Source organism: Colletes gigas, unplaced genomic scaffold (genome assembly GCF_013123115.1).
Source record: "Colletes gigas isolate AHSC1104 unplaced genomic scaffold, ASM1312311v1 Colletes_gigas_Sc00006, whole genome shotgun sequence".
NCBI lineage: Eukaryota > Metazoa > Arthropoda > Insecta > Hymenoptera > Colletidae > Colletes > Colletes gigas.
Window position 1 is genome coordinate 8,053,507 of NW_025106635.1, and position 21,307 is coordinate 8,074,813.

At 33.1% G+C, this 21,307-nt stretch overlaps 4 protein-coding genes across 8 annotated transcripts; 2 read left to right on the plus strand and 2 right to left on the minus strand.

The window, feature by feature from the left end:
• Window positions 1-1,873: 1,873 nt before the first annotated feature.
• On the plus strand, window positions 1,874-16,499 carry LOC122395548 (RYamide receptor-like). Of its 3 annotated transcripts, XM_043393206.1 has the most exons (11): window positions 1,874-1,962; window positions 2,619-2,837; window positions 10,816-10,882; window positions 11,003-11,205; window positions 11,469-11,617; window positions 12,045-12,166; window positions 12,953-13,170; window positions 13,621-13,721; window positions 14,316-14,406; window positions 14,466-14,584; window positions 14,649-16,499. In XM_043393206.1, the coding sequence occupies exons 3-11, from the start codon at window positions 10,816-10,818 to the stop codon at window positions 14,905-14,907; spliced, it is 1,329 nt and encodes a 442-aa protein (XP_043249141.1). In that variant the 5' UTR covers window positions 1,874-1,962; window positions 2,619-2,837; the 3' UTR covers window positions 14,908-16,499. The 3 variants fall into 3 exon arrangements, with proteins under 3 accessions (XP_043249141.1, XP_043249140.1, XP_043249142.1); XM_043393205.1 differs by lacking the exon at window positions 1,874-1,962 and having other exon boundaries at window positions 2,555-2,837; XM_043393207.1 differs by lacking the exon at window positions 1,874-1,962 and having other exon boundaries at window positions 2,555-2,837; window positions 12,956-13,170.
• An 826-nt stretch (window positions 16,500-17,325) lies between these two features.
• LOC122395818 (protein aveugle) lies at window positions 17,326-18,208 on the minus strand. The gene is made up of 3 exons (XM_043393696.1): window positions 17,897-18,208; window positions 17,651-17,764; window positions 17,326-17,544 (listed from the first exon to the last, which is right to left on the minus strand). The coding sequence occupies exons 1-3, from the start codon at window positions 17,933-17,935 to the stop codon at window positions 17,368-17,370; spliced, it is 330 nt and encodes a 109-aa protein (XP_043249631.1). The 5' UTR covers window positions 17,936-18,208; the 3' UTR covers window positions 17,326-17,367.
• A 423-nt stretch (window positions 18,209-18,631) lies between these two features.
• Window positions 18,632-19,594, plus strand: LOC122395542 (40S ribosomal protein S26). Its single transcript, XM_043393193.1, has 3 exons — window positions 18,632-18,677; window positions 19,091-19,399; window positions 19,522-19,594. The coding sequence occupies exons 1-3, from the start codon at window positions 18,675-18,677 to the stop codon at window positions 19,552-19,554; spliced, it is 345 nt and encodes a 114-aa protein (XP_043249128.1). The 5' UTR covers window positions 18,632-18,674; the 3' UTR covers window positions 19,555-19,594.
• Window positions 19,595-19,623: 29 nt separating this feature from the next.
• Window positions 19,624-21,244, minus strand: LOC122395543 (PEST proteolytic signal-containing nuclear protein-like). Of its 3 annotated transcripts, XM_043393194.1 has the most exons (4): window positions 21,158-21,220; window positions 20,755-20,759; window positions 20,380-20,595; window positions 19,624-20,303 (listed from the first exon to the last, which is right to left on the minus strand). In XM_043393194.1, the coding sequence occupies exons 1-4, from the start codon at window positions 21,192-21,194 to the stop codon at window positions 20,061-20,063; spliced, it is 501 nt and encodes a 166-aa protein (XP_043249129.1). In that variant the 5' UTR covers window positions 21,195-21,220; the 3' UTR covers window positions 19,624-20,060. The 3 variants fall into 3 exon arrangements, with proteins under 3 accessions (XP_043249129.1, XP_043249130.1, XP_043249131.1); XM_043393195.1 differs by lacking the exons at window positions 20,755-20,759; window positions 21,158-21,220 and adding an exon at window positions 20,829-20,859; XM_043393196.1 differs by lacking the exon at window positions 20,755-20,759 and having other exon boundaries at window positions 19,626-20,303; window positions 20,380-20,579; window positions 21,158-21,244.
• Between the last annotated feature and the right edge of the window lie 63 nt (window positions 21,245-21,307).

The window sequence follows — 21,307 nt, forward strand, 5'->3', positions numbered from 1 at the left end:
ACCCTGGAATGATAATGTCAGGTATTTAGGACTCGGGTACTAGTTTTCATTTTTATTTTAAAATAAATATAATCGTAATAGTGTGGACCTTCATATTTTATAACTTCCCGCTGGCGGTTTAATAACTTTTTAAAAGTCTTGTTTTTCATGCGGTTATTCAGGCTAAAAAACAAGAAAAAATCTGTGGTTGCGAAGCTTTACGAACATGGTGGATGAATTAGATTTCATTTCAATTAGCTATATTAAATGGGGGAAAACACAGAAAGATTGTTTACCGCTCGAAATGTGAAAATTCAACGATTTGGGTGTGTGTATTTTATAGCTCGAGGTGTGTGACGTACTTGCACATCAGCTTTCAAACATAAAAATCCTTAGAATCGTATGAACTTTTATGTTAAGAATATTTTATTTTTCATATTACAATTCTTTTATCTATATATGCATATGGGTCAAAGCTAGCTCTTTGATACGTTTTTTACACACGCAACTTAATATACGCGTACTTTAAAGCCTGCTCCAGAATTTACATGACATTTTAAACCTCACTTCAATATTTTATTTTCATACGCCAACTTTGTTATGCTCGCTTGGACTCAAAGCAGAACACATTCTGCAAACAATGATTATTAAAAATTCTTTAGTTTCTTGTTCGTCGGTTTGTTTGTATAAATCAATGTAAATAGCTGATCCCCTCAAAGTGTATATTCGACGATGGAGGAAAACTAATATGTACCTATCATTTATTTATATTTTACATATTAAACAGTTTTATTAACGTTCTGACATATATTTTATGCTTTTACTAACTTTCTGAGACAAATAAAATCGATAAAAATAAATATTATTTTGGGAATGAAACGAATTAATAGCAGAAATTTAACTATTCCCTTTTTTGAAAGCCATAATCATATTGTGCATAGATCCAAATAAGGAAGAGTACTTTGGTTTAAATTTAGCAGTAAACATTTACTAGGCTTGTTGCTATATTCTTTTTATTTTTAACATTATCCTTTTTTGATCCCTTTTTGATCCTATGAGAGGTACAACAAACTTTTACTATAGCAATTGTTTTATTAGATAGATAATACGAACTCTGGTTACTAGCTGATTATATTTCTAACTTATCTAGATAAAATATACGTAAATCTATTAAAGCATTCTCAATTCGTACTTGTTGAACTCGTTAGGCAATAATACCCTCGTACCGTTCTCTAAATCCGACTAACTGCATACGCTTTTCCACAGCATAACATAATATAAACTTTTCAATGACCCCAAGCGATTATTAAAAATTAAATCCACAGGTATCGAGGTATTGAAATGAGTACAAATGGATGCCTGTTATTATCTAAATTCTTCTTCAACAATAAAATACAATAAACGAGGAAGGATTCAATTCACTCGTGTTTGGTGCACTTACAAGTAACTCTAACAAAGATCCTCACTTTTGCAAAAATTCTTCTTAAATATAAATTCTACAGAGATAAATTCTTTTATCGAATAGAAATATTCTAGCGACAATCGTGTCGATAACAGTTGTAAATATTGTTTCTAAATAATTGGACAAGTAATCATGGAGCAATCAATTACTGTTCATCGTTCTACCATCCATCGAAAAAGTTGTACATTTTCGAGTGTATACTCTCGACAAGCAAAACGATCGTCGAGTAGAAAAACCGATGTGCGTCTGAAAATAGCAAGGTGAAGGTTCACGAGGTGTGCACCAAATTGCACACGATACAATGCGCGATACCAAAAGGGTCACAGAGCGCGCAGGTTCGACGACGGACTCCTTCCACGGGGAAAAGCCCGCTGAGGTTTCACGCCCCACCGTAGACATCCTGAAAATCCACGGCATTTCGTCGCGAGTGCTCGGAAAGCGCGCATCTACCGAATTCCTCTTCGATCGCGATCGATCGTGACCATCGATCGAAATGACGCGAAACGCCCCGAATTTCGTCCGTACGATACGAAAAATCCAATTTATCCCGTACATCTAAATTCTAACGACGAAATAAACAGAAATGACAACCGGGGACCTCCGAGCTTTCGCGTAGAAAATTAAACGAATGGAATTTCATTCTTCAGAGGTCGAACAAACTTGATTTGATTTGAGAGATCGATGTGACGTCGCAGCCCTTTGATCGTTCCGCCGTCAACGTTCAATCGTCGCGTACAACCGATCGAGTCACGAATTTTTTCTATCGAGTGGAACAGGTTCGCCTGACACATCTTTAATAAAGGCGAGCACGTGTGTTCTGCGGACGAAGTTCGCCAACGCGGCGCGTGTGTAATTGGAGCACACTGACGGCGAACTTTTCGAAACTTTGGGCGAAATTACGGAATTTCTTAGTCGCGTTGCAACCACGTTGCTCAAATGGGGACCCCGCGCGAGTCAGTGTTTCGTGAAACTCAGTCGTCGCGTCGAATCGGAGCCGCGACTCGTAATAAAAGTATTCGAAATTTTTGCACGTCCCGGAGATTACGTCGCTGACGTCGCGCGGGATAAGCGACAAGATCGGAGATCCTCTGTTCTTTCATTCGCGATCGACTCGTAAATAAATAAGCAGTAACGCGTGTCGCTTGATGAATCGGCTCCGAACGTTTTTACATCGTAGATTGAACGCAGTATCTTGGGAACGGGTAATAATGTAACAGGAACGAGAGTGTAGTCGCTGTTGATAGTGAAAATCGTGAAAGAACAATTGATCGTAATTGAAATTCTTTCTTCCGACGGTGCAAGCAATGTCGGGCTCGTAACGTGCCAGACTCACAAACCGTAAGTTGCAGTTGTACGAAAATACTCGCCCGTGAAGGAGCATCCAGAGAAGTCCACCGTGAGTAGCTTTTTTCGTGTGTTTGTTTCATTCACTTCATATAAGCAAATAATACGAGGAAATTATTTTTTTTAAATCTAAAAATAATAAAAAAACAGGGAAAATATATTTTAAAATTACGAAAACACTAACTGATGTAATTTATCGAGTGTTTTTTTTCGTTGTAAAATTATTGTCGCGCATGATAAATTCTAGGAACAACCTTATATATTCTTCCCACCGGGCTATAAACGTTAACAAGAAGATCGTGTTTCGCCCTACATTTATTAATGGTCTCATACAGCATCAGACTTCGTTGAAAAATATTCTTTGCACATAGTTATTTGAAATTTCTACCACCTTTTTCCGACCGTTCGTTTGTTCCGAGCTCTTCGAAATATAAAAACCGATCGTACGATAAAACGTGACTAAACCGGGATCCGCTACACACCGCAGGACAAAAAGACAGCACATTTCAAAATTGGACTAATTATTTTGTTTACGCGTATATTTTCAGAATGCGTTTGAAATAAAATGGAATTTCATTGTTTCGTCTAATTTTATTTAATAGAATGGAATTATTATCGAAGTGAAAGAGGAACGGAATTGATGATATTTTTAAAACTTTAATCTGTTTCAATATATTCGACTGAAAAGCGAAAATTTGTTGTTTGTCCCGTTTGCAAGCTCTGATATATATGTACTGTGTTTACGATTATGTACTCGGTGCTTAGGAGTGCAAGTTTTATATAATTATCTTATCGACCTCAATGGGGTAAATCAAATTTCCTTTGCTAACTGCTCAAGTGTCTAACGCGAGATTGTCACGGACTGATGTGGTTTGTTCACTTAAGGACATGAGCCTCGATACGTGCACATGTTTCTCTCATGCTTGCACTTGTATCGCGACGATAATGTGCACGTTATTTTCACACGCAGTTTTAGAAAGAAATGTATTTTTAAACGAAAACAGAATCAAAACGTAAAAATAATATTCTTTTTCCACGCGTACGAAGAACATGCATCGCTGTTACTTGTTTGCAAATGTTACGAACTCTTATTTTAATGTAAAAAAAGCGTAATATTTGAGTTATTGAAACCTGCAACAAGTGAGTGACAGTTCAATTTATAATGGCAATGAGAAGTTATAGAATGGAATAGATAAAACACGCGCACTTCTTGCATTCCTGTTATTCGAGCGACCGCGGGGCCAGAAATATTCATCTCGGAAGGTAAATGCTGTGCTTTTAGAGAAAATACGAACTGTAAAGAAGAAATCCCGGGTCTAGTTTCTGGAATAATATAGATTCAGGTCAGTAGAGAACTAGGAAGAGAAAACGTATTTCGAGTTAAGATTGGGTCATTTAAATACCCTGAGAGAGCTAGTAATTTTGAATCTAAACACCACTCGGTATGAAACGACTAAAGCGTATGTAGATTACGTGCTTGTGGTCTCTGGATTATGATCGTATAGACACCAAGACGTCGATACGCGAACACTCACTGTGCTAATGAAATAACATTATATGTATAATTTACGATAACTGTTGCTCGAGTGACTGGGCAATTACCATTGTTATGATTCCAGTTTTTCTTCGAGAGACTATTTTAAGATCAACAATACTGACTGCCGAGTTTCCAGAATGTCGCGACCAGTGTGCATAAAGTCACTTTGTATAGGTATCTAAATTCGTTGCCCACGAACGTTTAACACCATCTAAATTTATAATAAACCGTAACACCGTTTGAGTAAAGGCGCCTTCGTTAGAGACGTTTTAACTCGAGTACCATGGTACTGCGAAACAACAGAAACACGACTGATTGACTGGTTTCTACCCTAAACGAAATATTTGTAAACAACGTGAAATATGAATGTGCAAGATTTTATTACAACTTTTAAGAACGAAAGAGCACCCCGTTCTTAATAGTTTACAAATTATAATAAGCAAGGTAATAGTAAGTTGCAGATTATTTATTAAAATTATGATGTATATAGATCTCTGAGAAACTTACAAACCGCGAATAAAGCCCAACAATTTTTAGTGGAATTTAAATTTAATTTCAAGATGAAAAGAGTGAGAGAAATAGTTACTCGGAAATTAAATTTACGGAGAAATAAACCTTTGTCCGTTGCAACGATGGAACGACGTTTAAATTAAACAAACTGCGTTCGAAGAACATAATTAATGCGAGTAAGCCGTATCTTCGTAAAGAAAATAATTAGAAACGGTAGATCTGGGTAAGAGAACATGAGCACTGACGACAGAAGGCTGGAAGGAAGTTCTCTTCGAGACTCTAAACTCTTCGCGAAATTAATCAGTTCAATTATTTAGCAATTGTATTCAGAACGAACAATATATAATTATTTTTTTAGTGAAGTTAATAGGTATACGTATCAGATTGCAATAGAGTTAAGCTTTCGGGCAAAGCCTCATTATTTTGATAATCGAGATTTTTTAATACCACTTCCGAACTGCCATTTTTATTCCGTAAAATGCTTTGGCACACAAATAAAAAACGAAAGGGAGGATTAAGGATTATTAAGGGGGCGCTCTTTGAACTGTAGGAAACTAGTTCATCAAGTTCGTTTTACAGGTTTGTTAATCTTTGCAACTCCCGCCTTTAAAAATATCCCGAAGCACAAAGAATACATATGTAATCTGACAACTCCATAGGCTATGCGACTTATACGATTTAAATCTTTTCAATCGGATCAAACTTATTTTTCCACGGTCGTGTCGATTATTGCACTATTGTATCGCAAGGGAACGTGTTTGGAAAACGCTACATTCGTTTGTAAAAAGGCGCAGATAAATCGATGCCTATTTAATTTTTCGTTGGTTTCTTTTTTATATACGTGACACCGTTTCGCAGACAATGGAACGTTAAAAATGTGTATACAATGTTGAATCAATCAAGTAATTTCGTAAGTCTGGGAATCGTAATATGGTTGATGCAAATGTCCCTAATGTCCACCATAAAAAGACGCGTCGTAAAAACTGCACACCTGAATGTTTTTCATTATACTACCTTTTTCGGTTGCAATAATGCTAACATCGCGTTGCACGTTACCTACATAACGTAGTATACTTTCGTAAAAATTGTTTCGAAAGCTACCAGTGTACCAGTCTTCAATTAAATCGGTAGCTCTCGAACCCTCCTTGTTAGTGACTATTGCCTCCATTTGTCGACGCTATACAATGATCGAAACTCTCGTGCAATAATCGATGCTCTATTGTATCGTATTTTGAGGAGGGGCGAATTTGCACTAGCTCTAGCTACGCCACTGAGTTTAGGAAACGATGATATAGCGACTGAAATAGTAAAATTATGCATAATTACGTGATAGCGATAGATATTCGTAAATTGCTAAAGTTAAACTGCGAAGTACGAAATCTAAATCATTATTAGACGCTGGAGAATAAATTCCAGTGAATATTGATAAATCGGAATGTTCATACTTCGGATTCAACGATCAATTACAGTACACTTTCGGTTGTATGTGTAAATTGAATAAAAATTTTCTCATCGGAATAAAAGCGGAACGTGCAAAACTGGAAATTCGACGCGTGAGGTTTCGCGTCACTCCACGTGCACTGAATAACCTTCGTGCATTGTTATGTGGATTGATAAATATTTACGAATAACAGATACCCGTAAACTCAAATTTTCCATTTACTCGAAACCGCGCAATTGAATGTTTTCTGAGAGAAGCAACAAGAACTTTCTAAGATTCGAAGATCGACTGCGTCTAGTTAATGCTCGATTAAAGGTGAAAATCAAATCAATAAAATTTCTATGCTGTTTATTTACACAAATTACGAAACATGTGATAAGAATAATCGATCGATACACGTAACATTTTCCTCGTTTTTTCCACTCGATTGCCTCTCGTTACGTATGCAGATTTTAACATGTCGCAATCGAATTAGAAATAAATTATGGAATAACGTTGATTTGGTCATTAATTTTTTCCAAAACGCATACACTGATTAAACGAACAGTTAAAAAATTCACCAATATCAAAAACTCGTAAACGAAAGCAGAGATATTTAAATATATACTTTGACTCGTTTTACCTATCGAATTTGTTGACTGAGGCTTCATTAAAAAGTTATTAACGTCAAAGTAAGAGTAGACCTTACATCCAGTGTATTTTTTTGACCCATTTTTCGGGGGCTCTAGTGCTCCATTAATACGCGTTGTTTGCCTTTTGAAACATTAAAATCCTCCAATCCGTTCGGGAGTTATGATTTTTTAAACATACGCATGAAATATTAGGGAAATCATTCATTCATGGTCAGACATTGTATTTTCGGTAATGAATTTTTTTCTCGAAAGCGGGTAGGATTTTAGGGATATGTCTATTCACCAAAAATACTTGTAATTGACCCATGTAACTAAATATAATTTTTTTAGCGTGATTTGAAATTTTTTAATATCGTCTAAAACTTTCAGTACCTACTCGAATTTTTTTCCTGAAAGTGGGTAGGATTTCAAGGGTATGTGTATTCACCAAAAATACTTGTAATTGACCCCTTCAACTAAATATAATTTTTTTAGTGTGTTTTGAAATTTTTTAATTTCGTCTAAAAATTTCAGTACCTACTGGAATTTTTTTCTCGAAAGTGGTTAGGATTTCGGGGGTATATGACATAACCAAAAATGATTGTAATTGACCCCCACAACCGAAAATAATTTTTTCAGAATGATTTGAAATTTTTTAATAACTTTTTAACGAAGCCTCAATCAACGAATTAGTATCTTTGATTTTCGTCTTATTTTGGCCTCTAGAATCTCCCATTAAAATTTTTCCCAGGAATGGCCGAACACCCTGTATATTTGAAACAGGTACCACGTTTCCATTAACCTACTAAAATTCAAGAATTTATGAAAAGCTAAACGCAAAAATAGGGTTGTCCGTGGCAGAAAACTCTACGAAAGGAATACGCGTAAAATTGAAAAGAAAGTGAGGAAAAAACTACCGATCTCGTTAGTTTGGATGTCAGTTTTTGATGGTATTTTTCAGTAAAATAAAGAACGTTTTACCAGTATTATTTTCAAATGTATCAAATTTTCTCGCTTTCATTTCTGCGCGTGGAATCTGTTTAAAAAAAACTTCTTCAGGCGATCTATGTGATCTTATTTACGTCTGAGTCTCCCAATCTCTTTTCTTCTACGTGGTCCGTTTAGACAAGACGTCGCACATATTAAAGTGGCCCTTGCACGTTCGTGTTACGTTGCCCAAATGGCATAATCACGTTATCAAGCACAAAGTGCATATTGTGCACAGGAGGTATGGCAGTAACAAGGTATTGTCAAAGCATCTCTGGTGACCGTGATACACTCTACACTCATACCATTGCGGACCAATGCGACGATTATGTTGCGATCGACATAACTTTCTTACATTTACCTTGCATTCTTCGTGATCGTCCCTTAAACGAAAACATAAACGAATTTTTCCTTAACATCTATAGACCTGTTGCACATTGTAATGTACTTGGACCTTAAGATAATTTTTACAAAGCAAAATAATAACTATCAATTGCATTTACTAAACTCTAAACGACTAGAAATTGTGAATTACAAATCAAATTCTGCAAGTTCATTATTCTCGTTCAAACTTCACTTTTATTCAAGGCATTTTATCAACTATACGATATGCAGCATGTTTATTTTGATGTAGAAAACTACTGTGCATAAATTCTCTAGTTGTAAGCATTTAAATTTCATTTCGCTGTATGAATTTCTCGTATATTCGCTTAGAGAAAAATTACAACTTGTCTCGGCTCCCTCAGACTCTTCACCGATATTATCGTGGAAAATCTTTATAAAATAAACATTTTGCCGTTCATATCCCTTTGTAAGGAAAGCTGACAAATTGCTTCAGTTTATACCAGAATTTCTCATTTTTTATGCGGGAAGAAAAAACTCACATTAATTTTCTATTATATCTGCGCTCTCCAAGCCAGTCTCGAAAAATTATCGAGACTAAAAAGTTGAAAAATTTCTTTACACAACGTAATACATTGCGAAGCATAACTATAGATATACGTAAAAAATGGTTTCGTAATTTTTGCATAATTACAGCACCGCGTCGATAGAAGTAATTATTAAACGTAAATGTGCAGTATCTCGTGTTGGCATCCCTCGATCGGGTTTCAATTAAAGCAATATAAATGGATCGCCCTTAAATTGGAAACATATACGTCAATGTATCGTAAAATTAAAATGAACATGACAATAGCAGCCACTGAACAGTTACTGATGTATTTTTACTTTAATCACAGTTATTTATATAACGATAGCTGAATGGAATCTATTTGTCAATCCTGTTTGTAAAGAGAAGTAAACAATAAACGTTTGAAATTAATTAACATCTATGCAGAATAAAAAGATATTTACGAAACTTTTACATTATGGTATTTGTAAAAGCAGAGTAATTTTAATTGCATTCCAAGTGTCACAAATACAGTCAGAGTTACGTTTTAAGATGCAAACTATTTGGGGAATTCCATTGTAATTAAAACTGAAGCCATTTTGAAACTGAGGTTTTCTTCTTCTCTTTTACGAGGCAACGTATTTCTAATTTAAACATAGAAGACAGCAGAAATAATAATAGTTGATATATTCGTTGGATAGGGGATGAAAAGCCCTTTAAAATGATTGTTTATACAAGTCGATAGCTTAATTAGTTCCGGAAATAGGGTTTGTTTACTTTTCATTGTTTACGTCGCGAGGGCATTGACCTCGTAAATAGTAAAAGTTACGTCAGTCAGTCAGTCGGTCACTCGGTCACGAAACAGAACAAAAATTACCCCTTTATATAAATTACGATATCTCCAAAACGAAAAGTCGGATCAACATAAATCAAAAATCATTTTTAAAAAGGAAGATTTGCTACTTCTAACGGTGGCTCAATTATTAATAAAACTCTAATAGCTTCGGAACTACACGTATCTAAAGTTTTTGTACTTTTAACCAGAATTTAATACCAAATTTTGTTCGGCTTTTTATCAAAAAATATAAATCGTTCAACCGGTTAGATGATCGATCATGGTAGGCAAGACAGACTACATATTTTTCTCAGAAAACAAACGCTAAGAATAGAAATGAATATTAAAAAATTAATTTATACTACAAGGAAAGTTGCAATGTTAAATGGCGTTAAAACAACATTGTATGTTAGAAATTCTAAACGAAATTTAAAAAATGGTCATTTGTCCGGTCGTAATAGGTTTAGTGTTAAATCGAAGTAGTTCTAATTACTTGTTCCACTCTGTATTCTGCAGTTTTAATTTAATAGCACAACAGAAAATAAATCGATTTTCCTCTTCTGTTCTATTCTGTATCAAGCACTACCTACTCGTTTGTTCCGTCATTTATGTTATAATTTAATCCACACTAAACTCTCTTACGGTGTAATTACGGTCCAGAAATGAGAAATTCGCTACGAAGTCTGATTATTTATAGTATAATCTACTTTCTATTGAGCTAGGTCTTCTCGAGTTTATAGCAAGGAGATTATACTATAACTGGTCAGACCAACTAGCCAATTTCTCTTCATTGCACACCACTTGCTTGTGATTATGAAAGTGATATAAGTCGAAAAGCCAAAAGACTAAGGTTTTTCAACAATATAAAATTAATGATATTTTCCAATGTTCCAATTATTATTACTAACTTTAAAACAAGTAAACGAATTAAATAAAAGTAATTATTTCAGTTTCGAAATTACTAAACTTTGCTGACACGAAGCGAACGCGATTTCAATGAATAAATCATGCCTTCGACGTTTTCTGCCTTCTCAACTTTAATCCACTCGTCGCTTATATTGTCCCACGATCGAACTCATTTTACCGCCTTTTTTACTATCTGCAATAATTAATTTTGTTTATAAACATTAATCAAAAGCAATGGTTTTGCAAGGAAATTTGTGTTAATTATTATACTAATATAGATATTTTAAATAGTCATTCTTTTGGGCTTGTTGCAGATGGAGACTACTACTATTAACATTACAGAGTACGGAGAGTACTGGGAGGACCTTGAAGAGGAACCTGGTACGAATTACATTATTTGTGACTAAACTTCAATGAAATGAAAAAATAACGAAATTGACATTCTCCCAATTGCTTTGCACGATTATTTAATTTAATATCAATGTTCCATTGATGTTTCAGAGCACGGTTTCAAAGTAACACCTCTTAATCTCGCCATTTTCATTATGCTATACGGGAGTATATCTATTTTAGCGATATTGGGAAACTTTCTTATCATGTGGATAATCGCAACAACTAGACATATGCAGAGTGTCACAAACATTTTTATAGGGAACCTAGCATTAGCGGACATCGTCATAGCTTTGTTCGTGATTCCATTTCAGGTAAGAGATTCACTTGAGCATAGGTATATTTATTTAAAAAAAATTATTCACTACGAACTTTTAAGCAATAAGGAATCACTTAATTTAAATAAACAGTGCTTACAATTCGATCAATTAAATAAAATAATGAAAGAAAAACAGCTAAAATTGATATTTGATCGATAGTAAAGATGTTATTAAATTTTCTATTTAATTTTGAATTTATCGTAATAATTAAAGATATTACATATTAACATAATTGTATAACGTCGTTTCTTTCCAAGTTTCAAGCAGCCCTGCTACAAAGATGGAATCTACCCTACTTTATGTGCCCCTTTTGTACATTCGTGCAAACTCTCTCTATCAACGTTTCAATTTTTACACTGACGGCAATCGCAATTGATCGACATCGTGCAATATTGAAACCCCTCAGGTACGTTGATTAATGATTCCATTTATTGTTTAGTCATCGTCGGCTTAACATGGTATGGTTATTATCCATTACTATTTATTATTGATCAACACAACACCGGCATTACTGTTTTTACTCCCCTTTTTCATTACTTTCGTCCGGTCGATTTAACCATTAATTAATGTCAATCTTTATTATGACTCAGCTGTGTTACCTCTTTAAATATTTACTGCGAAAAATTACAATCATATGAAATATGTAACATATCGTTTATTCGCGACAAGAGTAATGCAGCCCCGATATTAACAATTTTTCACGAAGATTATATAGATGTACTATATCTTGAAATTGTCATTTAATGGGTATCGATTCTTCTTTTGAAGAATTCACCATCGAACTTAATAATCATTTTTTTCCTCTTATTCAAGCACATTACTGTTCCAAATAGAGCAAAGCCAAGCAAATTAACGGCCAAAAAAATCATCGTCGGAATTTGGGTACTCGCGGGAAGCTTGGCAGTGCCAACGGCAATTGCACATCGTGTCATTATGATAAAAGATCATGAATCTGGTAAGTTTACCAGATATCTAAAAGTTGAATTTAACTTTTTAATATTCGCCGTATTCTTTTTTTCTTTTAAGAATTATTCTCAACAATAATACGATGATAAAACAGCCGTGTTAAAAGCACTCAAACTTTACACTCGTGTAATTCCAAAGTCGATTGTGTTTTATTAATAACTGTGTCGCTGTTAGAAGCAGCAAAGCTTCCTCTTTGAAATGGTTTTTGATTTTCGTCGATCCGACTTTCCATTTTCGAGATATCGTCGTGTAAAGAAAAGCATAATTTTTCGAATTCCACTATCACCGTCTCCGTCTAACGCGTCGGACCTCTCTCTCGCACGTGCATCGTGCTGACCTACCCCAAACACGTGACCTGCGCAGTAGTCAACGACGCACACTATTTACTACTTACTACGCGTGCGTACGCATTTCCTACGAGTAAAGAGGGTCGTAGTATTTCTAAGAATTTCGACGAGTGTTCTACGTTCATGAATGAAGCGCAATGAAATGCTTCGAAGCTTTATATCTCCGGAACTAATTACGCGATCGACTTGAAACAAAATTCGTTTTAAAGGGCGCTTCATCTTCTATTCGATAAACATACCAACTATTATAATTTATGCTATCATCTTAGTTTATTTTTAAAATTTACTTTGACACTGTGTACCTAATGTTGACAAACACTGGATTATAGATTGTTTATTCAATTGAAAATGAATTTAAACTTGCACGCAGGGTAGTCGCGTAATTATTAGCCAGCATTTGTGCTTAATGAATCTCTCTTATTTTTTAGAAGATGTAGAGAAATTGAAACCGTACTGCCGGGACATAAATATCTCCAGGCCTTTGATGACACTTTACACAGGAGCATTGATAGTTTTGCAATATCTAATACCGCTTTCAATTATATCCTACGTCTATGCAAGAGTGGTATTGAAACTATGGGGCAACAAAGCACCTGGAAACGCGGAAGATTCTCGAGATGCAAATCTGCTGAGGAATAAAATGAGGGTACGAAAATTTGGAACATTTGCATTCGTTTGAAATCTCCAAACGCAAAAGTTAGAGTGAAAGTAACTGTAACGTCATACTGTACACTTTAGGGCCCCTCGGATTTTTGTCCATAAAATGTGAGAAACAACACAAATAAATGAAACTGACACAGGGGCTTAGCTGTTTGAATACCAAATTTCAAAAACTGAATCGAATAAGTTCTCGAGAGATACCAAACCAATAACACTAACAATGTTACGAGATTAAATTTAATTTATGCAAAATGCCATTTTTTTTCTTAATTACAATACTTTCCTGATATGTTAAACCTCAAACGCATTTTCATCATTTTTTACCTTCGCCTAATTTTAACCCGTAGAATCATTCCTTAAAATATTTACTAAATTACTATCATTTAGCCAGTTTTCATTTTTTATTAAATAAACAAGTTGTTTATCGCATTTTCAGGTCATCAAAATGTTGATTATTATCGTGACCCTTTTCGCAATTTGCTGGCTGCCTCAACAAATGTACAGCATTTTCCAATATCTGTTTCCAAAAATAACCCTGTGAGTAATTTACAAAGAGCTACAGAAAACTACACCACAATCCTGGTTATAGAAAATAAACGCACGTTACGCGCATACTGACTATTTATTTAAGTTGGGCTAATTTTTCGTTGCGATAAAGTAACAAATTTTGTTGAAATACATTGAAAATTTAACATTTTGCAAAATATAAATATATTCATACTGGATATTCGTCGTAACGATCGCTACGATTTTTTTCGAACATGTATAGTCCGGATCTAACACGTTTCGGTTTTTGTAGAACTCTTAGCGTAAATTCATCAAACACGAAGTTTTACAAAAACCACTTGGGTCAGTTCTTCACTAATAAGTCCCAGGAATTTTACAAGAGAGAAATCATGCAGCTACCAGAAAGATAGAAGAAGACCATCGAGCAAAATGGCACATACTTAATTCGTTAAACTTATTTCTGAATAATGTAGAACAGATTGTAGGAACGCTACAAAAACGGGACGAATATACACTACGATCTAATATTGTAACGAAAATTGTTCTTAAAAATGCTAATCATATTAATGTATATAGAACACGTTGCACGATATCTCAACATGTCATATAGAAATCAATTTGCAGATACGAAAATATCCATTACATATGGTTTTTTCTTCATTGGCTGGCCATGTCGAACAGTTGCTACAATCCATTCATCTATGGCATATATAACGTACGTATTAATTAACATTACCGTGATCCCATTTCTACATCCCATTACGCATATTTCAGAAAAAATTCAAGATGGAGATCAAACAAAGATATCCTTTCAAATTGCTTAAATGGTCAACGAATTCATCGAACGATAACACAGACACGAATAAAACGCAAAGCACGCGCACTTCCATTAGGTATGTTCGATATTGAAATTTCAATGTAGGTGATACATTCACAGCCACCCTTAAAACCTTACAGATATGAGTGGAAACGCGCAACTTTAGGCAGTAATCCGACCGTGTCATCTTTTTCAAGAGGCGTACCGACAAGAAAATCAAACAATTCGTTCGTCGATGAACATCAAACGTCTGTACAAAGAAAAAAGGGTATCGGCAATCATACGCGTGATAGCCAAGAGAATCATAGCTCGATGCCATCGAACAAAAACGAAGAATTATGTGTTTTTCCATCAGAGAGACAACCACAAAATCCCGATTTGGAAGAATTGTGCCTGTAGAACTAGAAATTAGATGAGTCGAACAATTGAATGAAATAGCGCCAGTGGCAAAAGAAAATGGCATGTTAAAAATGTGAACTCCGTGATTCGTTTGTGTATGTAAGCCATTCGTTATGAAAATGATGTAAATCCATTTATCTCTGTTTTGGTGACTGCTAATTTACTTATTGTATGCGTTTGGCGATCGCAGATAAATAAATTGATCGAGTGTTTAAAAAGTATAAACATTAAGAAAAATAATGTCTTTTGTGACTACAAATGGAGTTACAGCCACTTTCATGATTATCGAATTTTAAAAATGTGAACTTGCAACAATATTTCAGCCAAGACACTGGTGCAGGTTGTATGTAATTTGTTACACTCTCTGTGAGGTAATCGAATGTATTTGAACGGAGATTTTATGAAAAAATAGGTGACCCTCGATATAAAATTTTATATTTTTACACCACTTTTGTAACGAAAGGCTCATATTGTGGATACACAAAAATACATCAATTATCTCTTCCATAGCTAACGAAATATTAATAAATTAATTTGTCATTATTTTATTCTACTTATTTTGATTCTTGCTTATACTCATCACTGACAAAAAAAAAACAAAATTTTTGTATCGACTAATAATTATTAATTGTACTTACAATTACTTCGTACTTATTGTTTTAATAACATATACTTGCCCTGTACATATGTGAATATCACGAATATCATGAAATTTTTATTAAAATACTTAAAATATTTATATCTAAGTCGCTCTTCATACTTAACGTAAAATGACCAAAAATTCGACAATGGACTATAATAATAAAACACGTAGAAATATTTAATTGCAGGAAAGATATAACGAATAGGATACAAAAATTATATACGACGGATTATTGTAATTATGTTCCTTTGCAAAATTTTTAAAGAAATTATACTATTTTAAGCTTGTATTATATAATGTATTCAATTTTCTTTCCTGCGCCTATATTTAACGAGAAAACGAATCATCGAGACGAATACCTAAGTGAATGAAAAAATGTCACAAGGCTATGACAAGATAGAGGTTAGAATAAAAATAGCAAGAAATAAACACTTCTCGAAATTCCGGGTGATATTTTTAGGATTTCATGCACCCCTAGTTATTAATTAAACAGTTATGCAAATTTTCAAAAATTACTTTCACATGTTCCAGCATACTTCACACATCTTTAATATCAGAATTACTTTCCACCTTCGAGTTAGCAGTTAGAAAAAACATTAAAAAGCATTATCAATGTATGTGATATAATCTTAAAACTGTTTCATAATACAGTAAAAAAAATTATAGGGCAACTAAATTATCATTATTGTAGCTACAACAAATATAATTCGTTATAAAATGATAATGATAAAAGAATGGTAAATGTTACATAACAAATGAAAGATCTATTATATGTATACTATCAAATGTATTCCAATTGCTCGTGTATTCACATCTTCTATAAAATTATAATGAACAGGGTAATGTAGATTGTAATGTATAAATCTACTTCTTCAAATATCCATAAATACCACAAAAATAACAAATAACATGTATGTAATATCATTCGAATATAGAAAATAAATATCGATAGGACAAAATGTACAACATTAAAGTAATAAATAAATGTTTCTGGTCAAGAAGTCAATTTGTATTCAAATATTGTATTGTTACGTGAGAAATTTGTAATATTAAAGACTTTATTTCTTATTAAATAAACAATTGATATATTGTTTTTATAAATTTTCTGCATTGGAAAGTATATATCAATAACTCATAATAACAACATACGTAAATGAAGTATATTACATTACCTCCTACATCTCATTTTCCTTTTCCATGTCTCTTTTCTTATTACTACACAATATTACTTATTAACAAACTTAATTTACTTACATTCTTTTCACTCATCCTCGACATGCATCACCTCACCCTTGTACTCTCTGAAATTCACTTTCTGAGTCATCCAATTCCACACCACTCTTTCTCTCGCATCTTGTCACATTCACACCAAGAACCATCCAACATATTACACTAGTGAAAACAAAAAAATAGCAAAAAATACATAAAACAATTACAACAGTTTAAAAAGAATCATATTTTTAAGTATTTTAATGATCCAGTTATGAACAAATAACAACAATTCGAATTTTAATTACTTTCTACTTATTATTATTTCTTTTTGGCATCAAAAATATGTTTCTTTTAGTCTTTCATATTTAACTATACATTCTTACTTATACTTTTGGAAATCAAACTATAACTAGGATATTAAATATACTTTCCTATAAATATGTATAAAATTATTTATTTAATACAATAATTTTAGTTCTCTACATATTGCTAATTGTATAGTACTAACAATACAAGTTATAAAATATCACTTAGTATAAATTAATATAAAAAATAAAGCTTCATTGTTCAAATTATTGCCCATATTTGATCTCAAATTTATCGTACTAATCAAAATTCATATTATTACGTCGTTCAATATCTTTAATTTCTAACATATCAGTCTTAAGATGCAATTTCATTATCTCCCGCCATATATCCATTCTGTGTTCCTCATTATCAATTCCGAGTCTCAATAAAATATTTTCATTTATTCTTAACAATACTCTACCTGTGATGTCATGCTTAAATAAACATGTATAATGTTAATCTTACATTTACTGTCAGAAATACAAAAATGTATTTGAAGCAAATATTGAACATATGCATTTTTCCCCTCAAAATACTTACATATAAAAATTTTTCATGATACAATTGGTAATAATCACTACAGTGCCTCCTTAACCATTTTTGTACATCTAACACATTCCACAGATAAACTGGACGAGGTCGAGCAGTTTTATTCTGCAATATTTGATGCTTATATTTAATATAAAATCAATTCGTATTTAGAAATGCAAAAGTGCTTTGAATAAGTACAAAAATGGGATTGAAAAAAATTTCTATGCATTTAATATTGCAAGAAAATTAACATACCTTCGGTTTATTAGTAGAGTTAACTACTTCTTCCACCATTATGTTCAAAAACCGAGATATCAAATTAGAGCAATCAAAACTGAATTGTAAGAATATACAAACATAGGTCAAAAAAATAATGCCATGATCTTTCCTTTTTAAAGGAGTACTTGGAATTTCTTAATTGTAAAAGTGTACAAAGCAAAATTAAAACACAGATAAATGAATTCTAAAAAATCACGATTACTGTAATTCTGTTTTATTTGATCGATATAAAACTACCTAATTCAATACATAAGCTCCCAATATACCAATTTAGAATTCACGAGTCGTGAATCACGACAAAGACCCAAAGTAACATACAGAAGCAACACTCGATTGATGCTTCGAATCTGTAAAATGGCGGAAGATTCGAATCATTTCAACTATCAGCAACCCACAATATTTATTTTAAATGCCTTAGCTTAATTACATAATATATAAATATAAATAAGTAACATAAATTTTTTGTTGATAAAAGATATATATACATGTATTTAAAAATGTAGTGTTAATAATAAAAAAATATTATTGAAGAGTTTTAAATTTATAATTCAAGATTTTAACCACATCCAAATGTCTTATATTATACTGAATTACTTTAAATGCAATTAAAGCATACGAATGATGTGTTTAAATAATTCAAAATTAAATACTAACATTTTTTATAAACGGAAGTACACTGATTTGACTCGCAAACCCAGTATTACCATTAAACGTGTTCCGATCCTGACCCTTCTTCTGTAGCTAACGATACAAAATGGTAACTGACGGTTATTTATCGTTCGTAATTTCATTAGTTTATCGTATTGTGCATAGTATAGTTTTATGATAGTTAGTTTTATTGATATAATATTAAGAAGTTTCTGTTTTGAAGAATATGTTTAATATTAATTGTGACACATTTATGAAATACAAGTGTTGAATGGTCGCGAACCATGTGGTTGTCATTGTGTTTATATAAAATATATCTTTTTTCAACATGAATTTATAAATTATACAAATATAATGTTTAATTTCTATAGAATATCATATATGTTATTCATATTTTTGCCAAAAAATATTAAACGCCATTAAATTACTGATCCTAACCTCCATGTGCAATACCGCTAAAAATATTCAATTGCAAAGTTTTAACAAGACACTTGACGCGCTTGGCTTTTTTTTATTTTTCAGACCTGCAAGCGCAGAAACGGTGGACGTGCTAAACATGGTCGTGGCCATGTAAATCCTGTTCGTTGTACTAATTGTGCACGATGTGTGCCAAAAGATAAAGCGATCAAGAAGTTTGTTATTCGTAACATTGTGGAAGCAGCTGCTGTTAGGGACATAACAGAAGCAAGCTTTTATTCTGCATATCAGCTTCCAAAATTATATGCCAAGTTACATTACTGTGTTTCTTGTGCTATTCACTCTAAAGTGGTCCGTAATAGATCTAAAGCAAATCGTCGCATTAGAACTCCTCCAGTCCGCAATTTCCCAAGGGTAATTATTAGAAATATATTGATATAGAAATTAAGGTTTTGTTCTAATTTTTCGAAGTGTTAATAATCATTTTTAGCAGTTAATCTTCATTGAACTAATTCAGTATTTGTTCTTCGGTATAGGATTTACGTCAAGGACAGCAAAACAGGAAGTAATGACCATGTAAATTTTAAGTAAAAATAAAAAAGTAAAATCGACTTGGGGTTTCTTTTATTTGTATTGTATATGCCTACATGTTACAAGATAAATTATTTCATTACTTTCCTATATCTAAAGAAGTCATTTTTATCAACTTTTTTAATTAATTATTACCTGATTCAGAATTAACATGATGGTAATGAACAGTACAAATTACGTAGCATAATTTTATTACATATGTATACTTGTTTACGATTTACATGGTAAAACAATACATTTGAAGTGCAAACATAATATTAGCTGTTACCAGCAAGTAGCTAATGTTCAATTGAATTTTAGAACGGGACGAGAAATGTGAAAGATGAGAAATAAGACTTTGTATCTAGTTTCTGCCAATAAGATGCATAAAATTGATAAAAATATTCTGCATATAACTGTAGCAAGAATCTCACTATTAATTGTTGCATTTCATGTAAAATTAATATACAATTAACAATAATTGCATAGTATATTAAGGAAGGAATCATTTATTTGCTTCTTCCATTGCTTTCTTGAGCGTTTTTTCAAATATCTTTTTAGAGTCACAAAATCCTTGCTTTGTTTTACCAAATGAATTTGGACCTGCAGAGGTTGGTGTTTCTCGACCAATGTTTCGCATTCTCATTCTTGCTTCTGCTGGCATTTCTTCAGGTTCATCTTCCTCGTCAGTGTTAAATACTGATGCCACTGTTGGCCTTTGTACTGGTGTTGGTTTTACAGTAGGTTTCTAGAAAAAAAATATTTGAACTGTTTTAACATGCAACATGCATACGAAGAACTTTACTTGCATATTATTTACTTACCGACGTTGAACCTAATTTTATTTGAATGCCCTTCTTTTGTTCCGCTCCACCTTTTTTCCCAAATGCAAATGCCAGCTTTTGCTTCTTTGCATCAGTCTGATTGTAGCTGGTAGTCTCGCAACGGTCATCCGATCTAAGTGGAGAGCGATCTCTTCCTCTGTCATCCCCCCTGGAGTCCTCTGCTCTGTAGACACTTGACCCTGACAACGTCAAACACTGGCAAAGTTCAGATCAAGTTAAACAACATTGTTTCTTTAACCGGAAATATATAAGCGGCATGCTTAGTACAAGATCCTTGTAATTCTAGCCATCTGAATTAAATTTAAAATAAATTGAGTAGACAAACGAAGAGAAATAAGTTCATAAACGACATACATGTTCTATAGTTATTTAGAATGATACAGCATACAATACATATTTACTTGATAATTTTATTAGATAAGGCTAACTTTCATTCCGTTTTTATTAATGTGATACATCCTTTGGCACATGGTTGTAGGATGCGTGCACCCAAAAATGGTACATGAAAAGTAAGAAACGAGATTTAGGTAGTGAAATACACTTCGAACGTACAATTTTCTCTTACAATTGTCCCGTGTTGCTTCGATTCTATAAATTATGTATTCGAAATTCGCCTTATCCACATTAAAGATTGTAGATACGAAATCAATAGAGAAAAGAAATTGAAAATAGACCACGATACAGCTTTAACACATTAGAAAGTAAATGTTATTTCACCTAATACAAGTGATACGATAATAAATAAAATGAATAAAACCTTTTCTATATTCGTCCTCCGGATTCCTCTTCGACATTTTTCTGATTTTCTTTGGACGCAATGCGAAATCGACCGACCTGAAGCAATTTAACGTTAGTAACTGCGGTTTACTTCACTCTAGTGCTCGTATCACAAGTAGCAGTTCTAGCC